General features: G+C 41.0%; 1 protein-coding gene across 1 annotated transcript in view; it reads right to left on the reverse strand.

Moving 5' to 3' along the window:
* The window catches only part of LOC122774477 (vacuolar protein sorting-associated protein 13B-like), a 162465-nt gene that overhangs the window by 88469 nt on the left and 59079 nt on the right, over window positions 1–14917 (reverse strand). Inside the window, exon 17 of the mRNA XM_044033810.1 lies at window positions 12208–12392. Within this exon, the coding sequence (XP_043889745.1) occupies window positions 12208–12392 (185 nt within the window). The remainder of the gene's footprint in view (window positions 1–12207; window positions 12393–14917) is intronic.

Here is a 14917-nt window from a genome sequence, read left to right on the forward strand (position 1 = left end):
TCTCTGTGGCTTTGGTTACTGGCTTCTTTTCCAGCGTCCCCTGTCTAAAGGACAAAAGTTCCATGTGAATTACAGTATTTCCACACCAAGTCCAAACAAGCAATTGATGGCCTCACCTGGAAACATATTATAATAACAGTGCTATATGGTATATCTGTCAAACATAAATATGAATGTATTTAAATTGTTAATACCCAATGTCAAAATAGCCTGCACACTCTGTCAAAAACTAGTGTTATTTTTAGCATTTAGATCAGGCAGATGACTGACTGTCATTTTCATTGCTGTTTATTTTGGAAAAATAAAAGTTCAAGAGTCAGATGCATAAATATTCTTCTTTATGTCCCCATTCAGGCATAAGCCCATGCATAGCATAGTGCTTCACAATACTGTTTTAGTTTGGAGCTTTATGTCTGGAAGTTTCCATAGTATTTTCAATAAGTTTAGCTGAGCAAAAGAACTGATGCAGAATGCAGATACACACATATGTACATACAGACACAGGGTTATTTAATGCGAACCAGTACCAGAGGGAAAGATAGAGAATGACAAGGGCACTACATAAAACTAAGCTCCCTTCTCCCAATGGAAACAATATAGCTTGCATCCATTTGACATTAAAGAACGGCACCAGACATTTGGCAGTATAATAGACTGTGCCTCAGTGAACCTAAAAACACATGACCCATCTACATTTATGGATGATGGATAACCAGATCCAGTGATCATTTGCCCTTTACATTACACTAAGGGAGAAATGTTTGCAACAGTGATGAGTAGGCCTTCATACAGACCAACTGTTCCCAACTGTACAAAAGATGGAAATATTAAAAACTGCAAGCCAATCTGGAACATGAAAGATTGGCTTGACAGCCATTCCCTCTACTATGGTTGCTCTTTGATAAATAGCACTTGGGGTATCACTATAACATATCCCTCTTGCCCACACAGATGTCCAAAAGGGCAGGGAACACCTGCCAGGGGTTGGTGGTTGCTGGGTGGGACTCTGGACAATGTTTTGTCCAGCTGTTTGACTATAAAAAAGTGGGGTACACAGGAAGAGGAAAAACACAAGGGTTGGTAGTTTGTTGGTTTGAAGAGTGCTATATGGATAGGTTTGTGTGAATTATTTTGCAGTGTGTGTTACAGCCAGACATGTGCGTCCATGCATTTCTGACTGAGTAAACGTGTGTTGTGCTGTTACTTGTCAAGTAAGGGCAGGTGCAAGGAGTTCATAACCACACAGCTTGGGGCCAAAGGCTACAGCACTCCATCAAACACTGAGAGGGCAACTGTGGGCAGCTGGATTTGCCATCCAGAACACTAAGAGAGTGAATTCAGTGAGAAATACTCAGAGAGAGCAAGAGGAAAGAAAGCAAGCAAGAAAGAAAGTTTCAATGTGTGTGTGCATGCATGCGTGTGTGAGAGACATCTGCAGACTTAAAAGCCATGTTTTACACATTCCGATACGTCTTGATGTCCTCTGCACAGTGCTTTGAAGAAAGGTATGGAAAAGTTGTCATACAGTAATGCTAAACTGGACATTTACAATCACTGCATTCCCAAAACACACCTTAGAAATGAAAAGGGTTACCCCCCCCCACCCCCCCCTTTGTATTGAATAAGCCTGGACATTCACATGGAAACATGGACATGTTATAAGATAAAGAGGAGGAAGGAAGAGGGTCTGTGTAAAAATAAATAATGTGTCTGGCAATAAATGAATGCACAAGATGGAAAAAGGCTAATGAAAACTGAAGCTTGTGGCTTCTGCTAAAACAGCCATTAAATCTGTGTTTTGATTCTTTACCTCCGCTCTCCCCCCACGCAGCTCACAGACATGAGTGAGTTCCCATCAGAAAACCCATCCCTGGCACATATTACTGAATTGGGGATCAGTTTTACATGTGATGATGATTGGATGACAAGAGGATGTATACTATCACCTAACCCTAATGGTTAGATGGACAGACAAAGACAGAAAGAGAAAGAAAGAGAACCCTAAGTGCTTAAAGTCTGGCAATGTGCCCTCTGCAGCTATGGGGCTGATAAAAAAAAAAAAAGGTAGACATTGACATGTTGGGTAGACCAAAAGCAGCCAGCTGAGCCATTAAGTGCTGATGTAGAAACAATAACTGTCTCTCTCAAGTCAGGAGGGGCTGAAGTAGAAGCAGTAAGTAGGAGCAGGAGGTCCGCTGGAACCTTGCCCAGTTCTGACACACAGAAAAAATACAGACACATGCAGAGAGAGTGGGACAGGAAACAGACAAGGTGAGTGGTTTGTCCTGCAGTTAAAGCTGAGAAGACAGCAGCTCTGGCAGCAGGCAAACAAGCCTATAGCAAGACTTACCACTGTTCACAAAATCTCCTCTTAATCCAAACATAACTTCATTCTTAGAACAGCATACTTAAAAAAAAATAAAATATTTCTGATATTTTAATAGAAAAATTCTCTGTTGTGCTTATTTTCAGCAACTCACCAAACAGCAAACAGTCAATAAATGAAAGCAGATAAAGTGGTGTCATAATGCCGCGATGCTTTATTGCAGGAAAATGTTCCTTTCGTTCAGGTAGCAGGAACAGCTGCTTTGAGATAAATGGAACAGGGACTGGGCAGTTTATATGAGAAGTGATGGCTTCCATCACCGAATAACCACAAACATGCAACCCCATCAAAACAAAATTCTTCCATATTTCTAACACAAAATCCCTCACAGTGCAGCTGGAGGAGTAAGGGAAACACAAGAGAGAAAAAGGGGGGGGCATAGCGCTAAATCTCAATGTCAAAGCCCCACCAAGCTGTTTGCAGCACACTGGGCAGAGGTTAGAATGGTGGGGTGTGCAAGTGGTACTCACTGCCTATTATAGTTTTGGTGTAAAGACAGTGATAGGGTGTAAGAACTGGCGGTAGTAGAGGCTGGGGGTCTAATTTTCATGATTATCATCCCCTCCAGGTGCTGCCTGTCTTTCTGTCTGCCCACTAAAACAGTGACACATGTTCTCTGCACATTCAAACTGTGGTTCTCTCTGCCACTGAATTACCACAATTAAGGAGTCATCATGCGGAAGCAATTTGGCCAACACTAATGGGCCTAGGCAGTGGGGTTTGGAAGACAGTGGAGGGGGATGGGTCACGTATGCAACAAGTGAGAAAGATGAGAGAGAGGAAAGGGAGAGGGGAGAGACAGATGTGCAAAAAAGTCATGCATCAACATATGCTGTGACATAGAGCTACTTGTAAGGAGACAATTAGCCAGTGGTGAGATAGGCCATTAAAACACAGTTCTGGATGAGAGGGCCTGCCTCTCAATCTCCCATATCCCCAGCCTAATGCTACCCTGACAAATCTGTTTAGCATAAGAAACAGGGGCATTCTGACTTTGAAGTACCAGCCAGGGTGGAATGCCACTGTGGTTCCACCATGAGAGAGATGCCTGAAACTACAGACCACAACTAATGATGCTAAACCAGCCCCTCCATCACTAAAATGTAACTGGATTACTGCTCTCCCTCTCTATGACTCTCTAGATCTTTATGTCTCTATAACTCACACTTGCTCTTTTTCTCAGGCTTTCTAACCTCACTCCACTTGCCTGATGGAAGTGAATTGAAGGGAAACCAAGCAGAGCATTCTTGTTTATCAATAATCAGCTGAGATCAATATTTAGGTCTCAGCATCATAGAGGCAGAATGTGTCTGTGTGTGGTGGTAGCCAATAAGTGACTGGGGTTTTGGTGCTGCTGAGGCACTTCAGTGGGAGTAACAGTGAATATTTACGGCCATGTGACATGGAGCTATGCGCTTAGCTGGCACTCGTCACTGTGCTCAGATGGGACAGTTGACTCACAGCAGGGAGCCAGCTCTGCAGACACTACCACATGACATAAACACAAACAGATTTATTTGGGGCTGTCATTGATTCAGCTTTTAGTAGCATTCAACAGTCTGCTGGGTGCTGTAGAGCCCACTCTATCTTCATTCAACTTTGTTTCATGTCTCAGTGATACACAAGTGCCTTACACAAGTCATTCTCAGAGACTGGGTCAAGACCCATTGTTTGGTCACAAAATAAATGTGCATCATTTCTTCCAGCCTTTATTTACAATGTATCAAGTGGCACATACGCAAAATTAAGTTGTGCTTAATCCTTCAATCAGACCTCTTAGAAATTGCTGGTTTACCTACTCTTAATAATATAAGTCTGCTAAAAAAATATTTGCTTGTGTTAAAATGCTTAACGTGAAATGAGTCAACGTTTGGGAGACACTGCCTTACACCACAAAACTTTACTAGGTTTTTTTATCCGTTATTACCATCTACAGATGACACATCTTCAAGTGTTCATACACCATGGCTGCAGGGGTTTTTCATATCATTAAATTGACAGAAGCCTTACCGTAACCCAAGGCGTACCAGCCAAGTAAACTGCCCTATGACTACCAACCACCAGCCAGGTTTTTGAAAAGCATGATCATGATGATCTCAGCAACCATTTATATACTATACCGTGCCAATGGTATATTGGATTTAATGGTAAGTGGAAAGATGCCTCTGAGAAACCGTCAATGATTCAAATCAGAGAGCAGAAATCAAATGCTGTTGTGAAACACAGGCTTCCAGAGTCTGTGCTGGGATCGTCCATGTTCTCCAACATGCCTGACATCACATCTTATTTCCCATGACAAAAAAAAGTGGGCTACAGGGGAGAGAAAATCCTTGGCACACTCTCTTGTACTCTCTCCTTCAAATATCATCTTTCCCCAGAAGCTGGCGGACGGTGAGAAAAAGGGAATGATGAAAGGAAATTCATGGAGAGAACCGACAAGCTTTATGTCCCCCGATGAGTGTTTGAAGTAACTATCATGAGGGGAGGAGTGTGTGTGTTAAGTGCAAGTTCATGTGCAATGTTTTTTTTGTTTTGTTTTTTTAAATGAAGGAACAGAACGCAGGCACATATGTCTCTCATCCCATTAACCATATAAATATTCATGTAATCCAATATAATAACTTTAATAATACCTAGGGTCAACACAATTTCTCTTCTGTATCGACCTTTCTGGCTTCTCTCCCTAGCTTGGAACAGAAATGAGCGACAGAGAATGAGTAAAGAGCCTTAGGAAGACAAAGGAAAAGAGGAAGGACTGAGTCTGGATTGACTTAAAACATCATCACAATCTGCCAGGAGTGGGGTGAGGGCCGTCTGAAGCTCATTGAAGTTTTCATTGACAAGAACCGTCTCAAATTCCTTCCAAGATTTATTTATCAGCTCTCTGATGCTGACACAACGTGTTTTTAATGTTAGAAATACAGTTGCGTATGGATGAAAAAAGCCCTCTTTCTTTTCTTTCTCTCCTGCTTTCTTCCTGCTCTGATGTCAATCCATGAAGCCGACAAGTAGACAGGAAAAAAATTCTCCCAAACCAATAAGTTACCTCTTCAAAGAAGTATGGATACTTCAGTGAGGGGCCAGGCCACGCAGAAACAGACATGTCAGGGTTTTCATTAAGCTTCCCATCGCTTTACTGACATTTGTGACAACCACAGACCATAAAAAAGGTTCTTGTCCTTCCTCATTTCATTTTCATAGTGGAACAATGAGAAATTCTTGATGGGCTAAGTGTAAGGGTCCACTAAATGACAGGGCAAACCTGCATGTTCCTCCAGCATGCCTTGATTGATAAATGGGGAAACATTAAGGTTGTGAGAAAGAAAACCACATCAGTCAAAATGTGCACAGGAAAACACGAGAAAACTGAGCTAAGTGCAACCTCGCCTGCTGAATCTCCAGAAAGGCAACTTTTACCAGCAACTGCCAACCAAACAGGGAAGAGAGAAAAGACAGACTGTTATGTTCTAGAACCAGACAAAATTAAATGCACACAATACCAGCCATCAGCTTTTGGAGGTGACAGAGTGATATGAAAATTAACACTTTCTTCCCCTCCAATAACACAGAGCTATTACAGACACTTATTATGCCACAGCGTCACAGGGGGATTTGCGTCAGACCCATGCTCCTAAAGGCAGTTAGATCACAGGCATGTGAACTGCTAGCCATGACAGGAGCAGCCTTTCTCATGCAGTGCACAAATGCGTAAAAACTGTTGTTGACATGGTCTTCTAAGAGACTGCATTTGTTTCCAAGCAAGGGGAAATATAAGCGTCAATAAAGGGATAAATAAGTCTCCCTGACGTAACCTTGAAAAGTCCTCTGCCTTTTTTCCACTCTTTTTTCTATTTTTCTCCTGACCACTCCATCCCCACTGTACGTGTAGGGGGAACTTGTAAAAACAAAAGACTTGTTTTAATAATGATACTATAATGAGTGAGAGCATACGTCCTGTTCTATTATTAACATGCTTCTAGTCACTATGCAATGAGAGCATAAGCTCTCTGTATCCAAACATTCTTGTCGTCATTTGCCTTAAATGGGATCGTATGCGGAGAGTGCAGGAGAACATATAGGATTTGTTGAGGGGGGGTATGCCTCAGTGTATGTATGTGTGTGTGTCTATAACCTGACACTCAATTACGTGCCAAAGCTGGGTTTAATAAGGAGAACCAAAAGTCAGTTCTGTTTCTGGGCACCGTTATTTCTTTATTTCCCTCATGCCGTTTCCTTTCCCTGGCCCTTTATATTCCTTCAGTTTTTCATTTTTCATTCTTCTCATTATATCATTCACTTTCTCTTCTCCCTTACTCTGTTCTTTCCCCCAGATGTGTCATGTTTTAAGTTTTATGTCACAGCTCGTATATCACCCAGCAATCATCTAGAGCATGTCTGGTGACCACCTCCAACCAACTCCTCCCAGACCCCCTCACCCCCTCAAACCTGGTTGGGACCACCAGAGAGCTCTGTGGCCAGGAAACCAGCTGTGGTAGCTGCATTAAAGCTAGATCCATTACTGTTGGTGGAATTACCAAATCTATGCTGATTTTTTTTTTAATGCAGCATTTTACAAGACACTATAACAGGGAAGAAAATATAAGGACCTAATTCAGGCTTAAGAACTTCCAGTCGGCAGGGAAGAATTTAGATTGTTGAGCATGAGTAAACCTGGAGATGTGTTTTACCAACTTCATATTTAGGAAATTCTATTAAAAAACAAAAAAGGAGAATATAATAATTACAAATAAGTAAGTATAGTAAGTAAAACTTGATTTTAAAACAGATTGAAAGGGTTTAACTTCTGTGTCTAAAAGGAGCACACAGGCAAAGTTATTTGTCTTTAATAATAAAACATCTGGTCTGTAGCATCTAGATCTTTCTTTGTGTCATCTGAAGGATTCACCGTACATGTCATCAATGTGAGGACCATCCAACACTTGCACTTTCAGACAGACAATGAGTTGAAGTGCACAGGGCAAACACATTCAGGCATGCATGTAAACAGTAAAATCCATATGTAAAAACACAAATACACGTGTGTGTCGTAAACAAACTTGTTCTCATAACCACACAGTGGCTGTGGCTCAGCAGGTAGAGGAGAAAGTCTGGTCAGTGTTCAGATCTGAGGTCCAATCCCAGCTCCTCTAGTCTACATGCCAATGTGGCCCTGGGCAAGGCACTTAACTCTAAATTGCTCCTTACAGCTGAGCCAGCAGTATGTGAATGGGAGCGAACCATGTGTGATAGCACTGCTTGAAGATGTGCTGTATGGATGTGGCTGTGAACGGGTGTGAACGGGTCAAAACTGTAGGATAAGAGTAGAGCATTTCGAGTGGTCATTAATACTAGAATAGGAGCTGTATGAATGAAACACAGTCAAAATGTAGTCAAAGGATCATTGGGTCATATTCCCCAACCAGGTTGTACCATCTGCAAGATTAAGTACACTCTGTGAATCATCACTATACTGAGCTATAAACACATGTGTTGAAAGTGAAAGACTTATGTCCATTGGGGACAAAAATGCATGAATCAAAATCCAATAAAGCTATCATCAACAGGGAAAACATGACGATTGAAATAAAGAAAAAACATGCAGATACTGTGAGGAAAATTTGCTCAAACTCAAAATCATTGGGATACACCATCACTTTCACAACTGCATTTCCAAGCTAATTTGTTTAAACCCTGAATGATACAAAACAACAGAAAATAGCCTCCACTGTCATGTGAAAGGGATGTGAGTAAAGGCTACCAATGTCTGTCACAACATTATGTGTTTAAATGCATCAGCACAGATCTGTTATTAAAGGATACATTTTTTAAAGGAGGTAAAAGGTTGTATCAGACTGATATTGTTATCGGTTAGAAAAATAAGGTTGTGATACTGTATACTTAATAAATGGTATTGAGCCATTCCTACTCTACTATTTTTGCTACGAGTGCAAACCACAAAATCTTCCTTGTAAACAGTGTAAACAGACAAACTACATCAGATGGGCAGAACTGACAAGCAGAAGAGGAGATGGATTACAAAAAGATTTGGATAACATGAGACAATAAACTCAAACAATATTATAGATAAAAGGGCAAAGAGGCAGACGAGTGACAGATGGAGAAAGTAAAATAATGTTAGTCACACATAAATGCACATGAGCAAAAGATTAGTAGTAATGAAGAAGGGATTGCAGCGAGGCAGAGACCGATGATGGGGGTGTATGAACGCATGCCATGCACTAATGTGTGCAAAATACACACCTCACTGTAAACCCCTCTCCATTTTACCAGACACCCAGAAACATAAAATTTGATATACTGTTTTCTGCAGAGCTCTCCAATAAAATATAACACTGGTGTAGGCTTCTCTGGAATGTAGAAGGAGAACACATGAATAATATGTCACCACAGAAAACAACAAAATCAACACTATCCTGCAGACAGAAGTTTGACAAACCAAGCTGTCATGCAACAGACGGTGACAGACAACATGTGATTTTTCAAAGGAAATAGGATTTTACGGTTTGTTTTCAAAATTTCACTCATTTGCCTCTGAGCTTGCTGACCAGACCCAGTCGACAGTGCATATGCTGCTTGTTGGGCTGCTGCTCTAACTGCCAGTGAGTAGCACAAACTTGAAGTTTTACAAATCCTAGCGGCTGCGTTCCAGTCAGCTGTGATGATTTAATGTCTCTAGTACATTGCTTTAATCTGAGTCCACCAATTATTTTGAAGAACATTTTACGGTCTGTCAGTACTTTGAAATTAAAAGTGCCGCTTTATTTTCTTCCTGAATTATAGACGATTTTGGGGGAGGGTCTCTAAATGTCTTTAAATGTCTTCCATGCATAGGACACTCAACATCTGCGTTATCAACTACAACCCAATATGAAACACCTTCTCCTATTGAAAGGCCGTGTGACATCAAAGGGATCCAAGAGAGGAGGAATTCCTGGAGGAATGAAAAAAAGCACACACTCAAAGCTAACAGCTTTTGTTTGTCATGTTCAGTGCGTGTGTGCGTATGTCAGCTCTGTCCTAGCAATGGCTCAATGACTGCTGGCTGGAGACACAAGAACAAACACCCACTTTAGATGTGAACACAACTCTGACTCTTGGGAGGTTTATGAAAGACCTACCACTTTTACCACAAACAGTTTCAGCCAGTTACAACAAGAGGACACTTGCCAACACTTTTACTTAAAGAAGTGGCACGGTGTCAGCAGCTTAACAATCCTGCCTTTTTATTTGTCATAAGATAGGATATAAAAAGTGATGATGATTATGATTATGATTATTATTATTATTGTTATTATAATAATAATAATAATAATAATAATAGTTGTAATAATAATGATGATGATAATAACAATAATAATAATGATGATGATGATGATAATAATAACACTAATAATAATAATAATAATAATAAAGAGCACTGCATACAGTAAGGAATTATGTTTAAGATGTTTGATGAAAATCTTAAGGTTAAAGAAGCAACTTGCAACAAATCAGAGCAGAGGAGTGGGAGGGCAGGTAGCCAGCAGAGAACAGCCAGCAATGTCCCACTATGACGTTACAGTGTGAACACAACCACAGGACCCACAGGAACCAAAACTATTCAGCAAGGTTGCACCGAGTGTGGGGCAGATATGCCACAGCAAATATAGTTTCCCAACAATTTACATTTTACATTTTTTCCTCTCGAATCCCCTCTTTTTCCATTCTTCTCCCACAATTAAGTTGTCACACAGACGACACAGAATGAGTGAGACATCTAACTTAAGGCCTACGTGTGTCACAGTTTCAAAAACAGTTACAATGCGTGACTTCTTTGATGATATCACTGCAATTATTCCTGCATTTTTTCCAACTTAACATAATATACTTACACAACACAGCACCTATTCCTAAACTCTTTCCCCCACTGCTCTTTTTCTAATCTGCCAGCACATGAACCAGATGTGCAAATGTTTCTCTACGTTACTCGCAGTCAAGCCCTATTCCAAGAGAGAGGCTGAGTGAGGAGAGAGGAATATTTGACTTCACTCCACGGGAGAACAGTTTCATAAATTTTGGCAGCCATACAACAGTGAAAAAGGTAGCTCAACTGGCTTGGCCAAAGGAGAATGCTGACGGCATACCAAACAACGTGATCCTAATGAGTTGGAAAATCCCAGGCCCTCCAGAGGACTGTCCAGATGCTACCGTCATGAGAAACGCTACTGTTTTATTACATTTGGGCTCCCCCTTTTCTTTAACAAGAGGGCATAATTTATTATTTGACCATTTAAGCATCCTAAGTGACATGGAGCATAAAACTAAGTTAATTTGCCCTTGGCTGCAGGTCAAATACCCCACACTGAGCACAAGACAAGTTAATCTTAATGCCAAAATATTTCACATTAATATCTGTATATATATGGAGAACTTGAGCTCTCGAGTTGTGCTTCCACCCCTGGTATAGCACCGGTGAGCTGTTGGCACACTATCAAGTTGACTTGTTTTGGGGAATGACACTTGTACACTGGTACATGATGTGCTGAGCCCCAAGAAAGAAACTGAAGCTTTTTAGAAGTGGATTACTTTAAACTCTTGCCAGATCCATATATCTCTCTTGACAATTTACTGCTACTAAGAAACAAGCTTTACTTCATACACAACTGAACAAACAAAGTGCAGTAAATGTATTTTATGAGAAAAGTTTGGATTTAATAAATCATCTAAAACTATTATTTGTATCTACTACAATAGTCCAAAAGAGATCAGACGAGTAAAGAGATCTGGTTTGAGACTATTCGTGTTTAAAAACAGAAGAAACCGTACATTCACACACATTCATCTTCTGTGTGGGTATTTTCTTTTTGCCAAGTGACTGGTTTGTCATTGAAGAATTATAATAGCTACCCTCCCTCCAATAACGACTGCATTATGAAAACAACTGAAAAACACAAAGGGCCTATTGCAATGCTAAGCAATTACAAACACATGCACTGGAATAACAGCCTGTGCTCGTCCGTGATGAACCCGAAAATTTTCTCTCTTGTCCTCTACGTTACATGGATACAAGTAATCTGAATAAAAATATGTCATGTAAACATGTCAATCTGAAAACTCTGATCCGATACAGCCCATTTGGAAAACAAAGAGAGAAGAGAGAAATGGTAAATGCGCCGACCGTCATTCGGATCGGTGTTCATATAAACAGTCGATCCGATCATGACCTGAGTGACATGAGTGTCTAAAGTTGACATATTAAAATGTTGTGACTGAGTTTTCATTCCAAAAAAAGAATAATGAACAGACACAAACGTCACAGACACATGCGAAAGAGGAGGAAAAAGAGACGGATTGTGGACAGCGAGGGGACGAGAAGACACGTGCAGCGCTTGTTTGCTGCGGAAATTAAACTTTTTCTTTTTGGAATGAAGACATTTTGCACATGTGAATGTAGCTTATGTACGATAATCACTTGTCTGTTAGAAGGAAATCCAGTGCACAGCCAAACAGCATGGTGCCAGTGGAAAGGGCAGGGGTCATTTCACCATCACATACACACACAAACGTACACATTAATCACACAATATTAAAATGCTGTAAAGATATGGAGAAACACTCTGTCTCACTATTGTTTGAGTTAGTTGTTAGACAAACATTCAGCTATGATTTCTCTGCTGTAGCTACCCGGAGATCAGCAGATTATTAACTAGGTCAGGTAAAGGAAGTTAAAGAAAATTGATTATGGTGTACAAGGGATTTGCTGTCAAAGACAGGGCGAGCTAACTTGACTGTGGTGTATGTATACATAGTGTGTCATTTACCTGGTGCTCTGTACACCTCATTGAGAAGGCTTTCACTGAGTGTCGGTGGGGTTCCACTGATCGTGCTGTGGGTCCAGCTCTGACAGATCACTTGGAGCAAAAGCGTCTGGGCCCTTGTGGCCTGGACAGTGAAGTGAGGGAGCTCAAATATGCACTCCGTGGTGGGGACCGAAGATCTTTTGCTCCTATAAAAGAAGGAAAACAGGTGAAGAAAGAAGTGGTTAGATAAAGGACAGTGTAAAGGAGGGACATACAGAGACAGGGTACAATATTACTTAACAAAAGAATGGAGAGTTGCACTTGAGCACTAATGTACACTGAGTTTCACAAGTTCCACAAATCCATCAATATCACATTGCAGTATAAAACAGATCATTGATAGCATAAAGGGCCAAATAGGTAGGACTACATTCCAACAGAAAAATAGAGAAGCAGTAAGTGCGAGCCAGGCTTTCCTTAGTTACTTGGCAGGTAGCCGGAGATTGCCTCTTTGCCACCAACCCCTCTGTCCCCCCACCCCTCCGTCTAAGCGGTGATGATGATTTATGTGAAGATGCGTACAGCTCGGAAACCCGACCCTAAAAAGAATCTTTACGTATTTCACATATCATCTGTCTCCGAGACAGTTTGTGTGAGTATGTGCACGTGTGTGTGTGTGTGACAAGCTGATGAGTTGAGTGTTTAGGGGGATGAGGTAACAGTACAGTCAGATGGAATCCTCCAGGCCCCTGTCCATCAGAACCTCAGTGGAGCATGTTCCCATCTATCATCTAACACACATACACAAACATACAGGCATACTTAATTGCATTTGCTCTTACATTCCTACTTTCTACTGTTTGCCTGACTACCTGCTCGAAACACTGCAAACATATCCAAACACAGTTCTTTAAAATCTCTGATACACACACACGCACGCACACACAGTGTCTTTCAACTCCCTGAATTAGGTCTTGGAGCTCTGTTTCTATCTAGACTGTGAAATCACGGCTCCTCAGTTCTTAAAATCCCCTCCATGACATCACCCCAAGCTGAAGACGGGATTCCCCAAACTATATATACAATCAACAACAAAGGCATTATATAGTACACAGTGTTGAGTGTGATGAAGAACTTTTCTTTCTCCACTTGTCTGTCCCTCGGGCTGTGTTTGCATTAAAAACACAAAACAAAAGATCCTGAGCTAAACAAGTGTCAGATCCACATGTGTATTTTTCTGTGTTGTGATCAGAGTTTTTGCAGTAGCTGACACGTGTATTTTATCCTCTACAAACTGTAATGGCAGCAAAGAGACACTGCCCTCGGAGTGCTACTTTTGAATAAATAGAACCGTGACTAAGCCCAGTGATGGCTGCAGTGCGTCAGGAATGACCATCACAGTTAATTTAATCACACATAAATTTTAGTCCAGTCCCAGTTCAGAGTATGGGATACATCACAGGTTCTTTCCCTCTTTTCTGCAGCTCTGCAATCGTTTAGTTCCTCTGCTTCATTCTTCACCCCATGTCTCTTTATCTTTCCCTTTCTTCTGTTCCTGGGTGGTTCAGTGGGGTGATATGAGCTGTTAGCTGCTCACAGGCAGGTCCATAGTTCTGCTCGCTGTCTGAGAAGGGGATTGTTAAACGACAGAAAGTGATTTGGTAGGGATGTCAGTGTTTGGGGAAATCAAAGAATTCAAGTTAGAAAAAGAAACTCCAAACCTGAAAGGGTGAATGAGTTTACCTTGATAGCACACATTTGGAATTCTCTGGCAACATGTGGTGCATTTGGCACCACAGTGAACCATGCCATATCATGCTTCTCTCCTATTAAAAATTACTACTGTTGCATGCTATACAGCAAGACATCAATCAAGCTGTTTTTCATGTGTGTTCTTCTGTGTTCAATTGTCTGCATGCCTGTATATGTGTGTGTGTGTGTGTGTGTGTATATGTGTGTATAAACATTTCACTGTTGAACTAAAGAAAGTGAAGGGGCTCAGCAACAACACTGTCCCCACATGCAGAGCAAATGTGCCTGCAAAGCCACATCAATAGCAGGACTGGCAAGGGATGAAAGTTTGTTGGCTTATTCGAGTGTTTATAGCGTTTCAGGGGAGCTGTCATGTGCATGTGGTCGTCTAAAACTTTAATTATGCACCTGTTTTTATTATATTATGCCCAATTCCTTGCGAACAGCAACTTGAATCTCGAGGCTAAATGAGAAGCAGAAACACTCATTAGGCTGTTTTGGGAATGCTGGATGTGAGGACAGCCAGACATTCATTGGATTTTATTAAGTACATGGCACAGTCAGTGTTTGTTGTTGCACCATGGTAAACATCTTCCTGGCAGGCATCTCTTTCTTTGTTACCATGGACTTTGAAGAAAATAAGTGTGTTCAAGTAGTAAATATCCCAGGACAACACCTGCAGCTTTAACACATTACAACAACACTATGACTTAGACACTGAAAAATGTATATATGCATGGGGCAACAAAATGCAATATACTACTACAGAGTAGAATCCATATTAGAAACAGAACCTGTAAGCTACGCAGCTAAACTCATTAAAGAATACTTCTTCTCTTATAAAGTGGAGACCCACCAGAATTGAGCCCACAACCCATTTTGAATCCTGACTCATAATTTAAGAAATCAGGTCCTTGGCTTGAACTTCAGTACCTCACTGAATAGGCAGCCTGTGACTTCACAGTAGTCATTTAAGTCA

This window comes from Solea senegalensis, linkage group LG9, assembly GCF_019176455.1.
Source record: "Solea senegalensis isolate Sse05_10M linkage group LG9, IFAPA_SoseM_1, whole genome shotgun sequence".
NCBI classification, from domain to species: domain Eukaryota; kingdom Metazoa; phylum Chordata; class Actinopteri; order Pleuronectiformes; family Soleidae; genus Solea; species Solea senegalensis.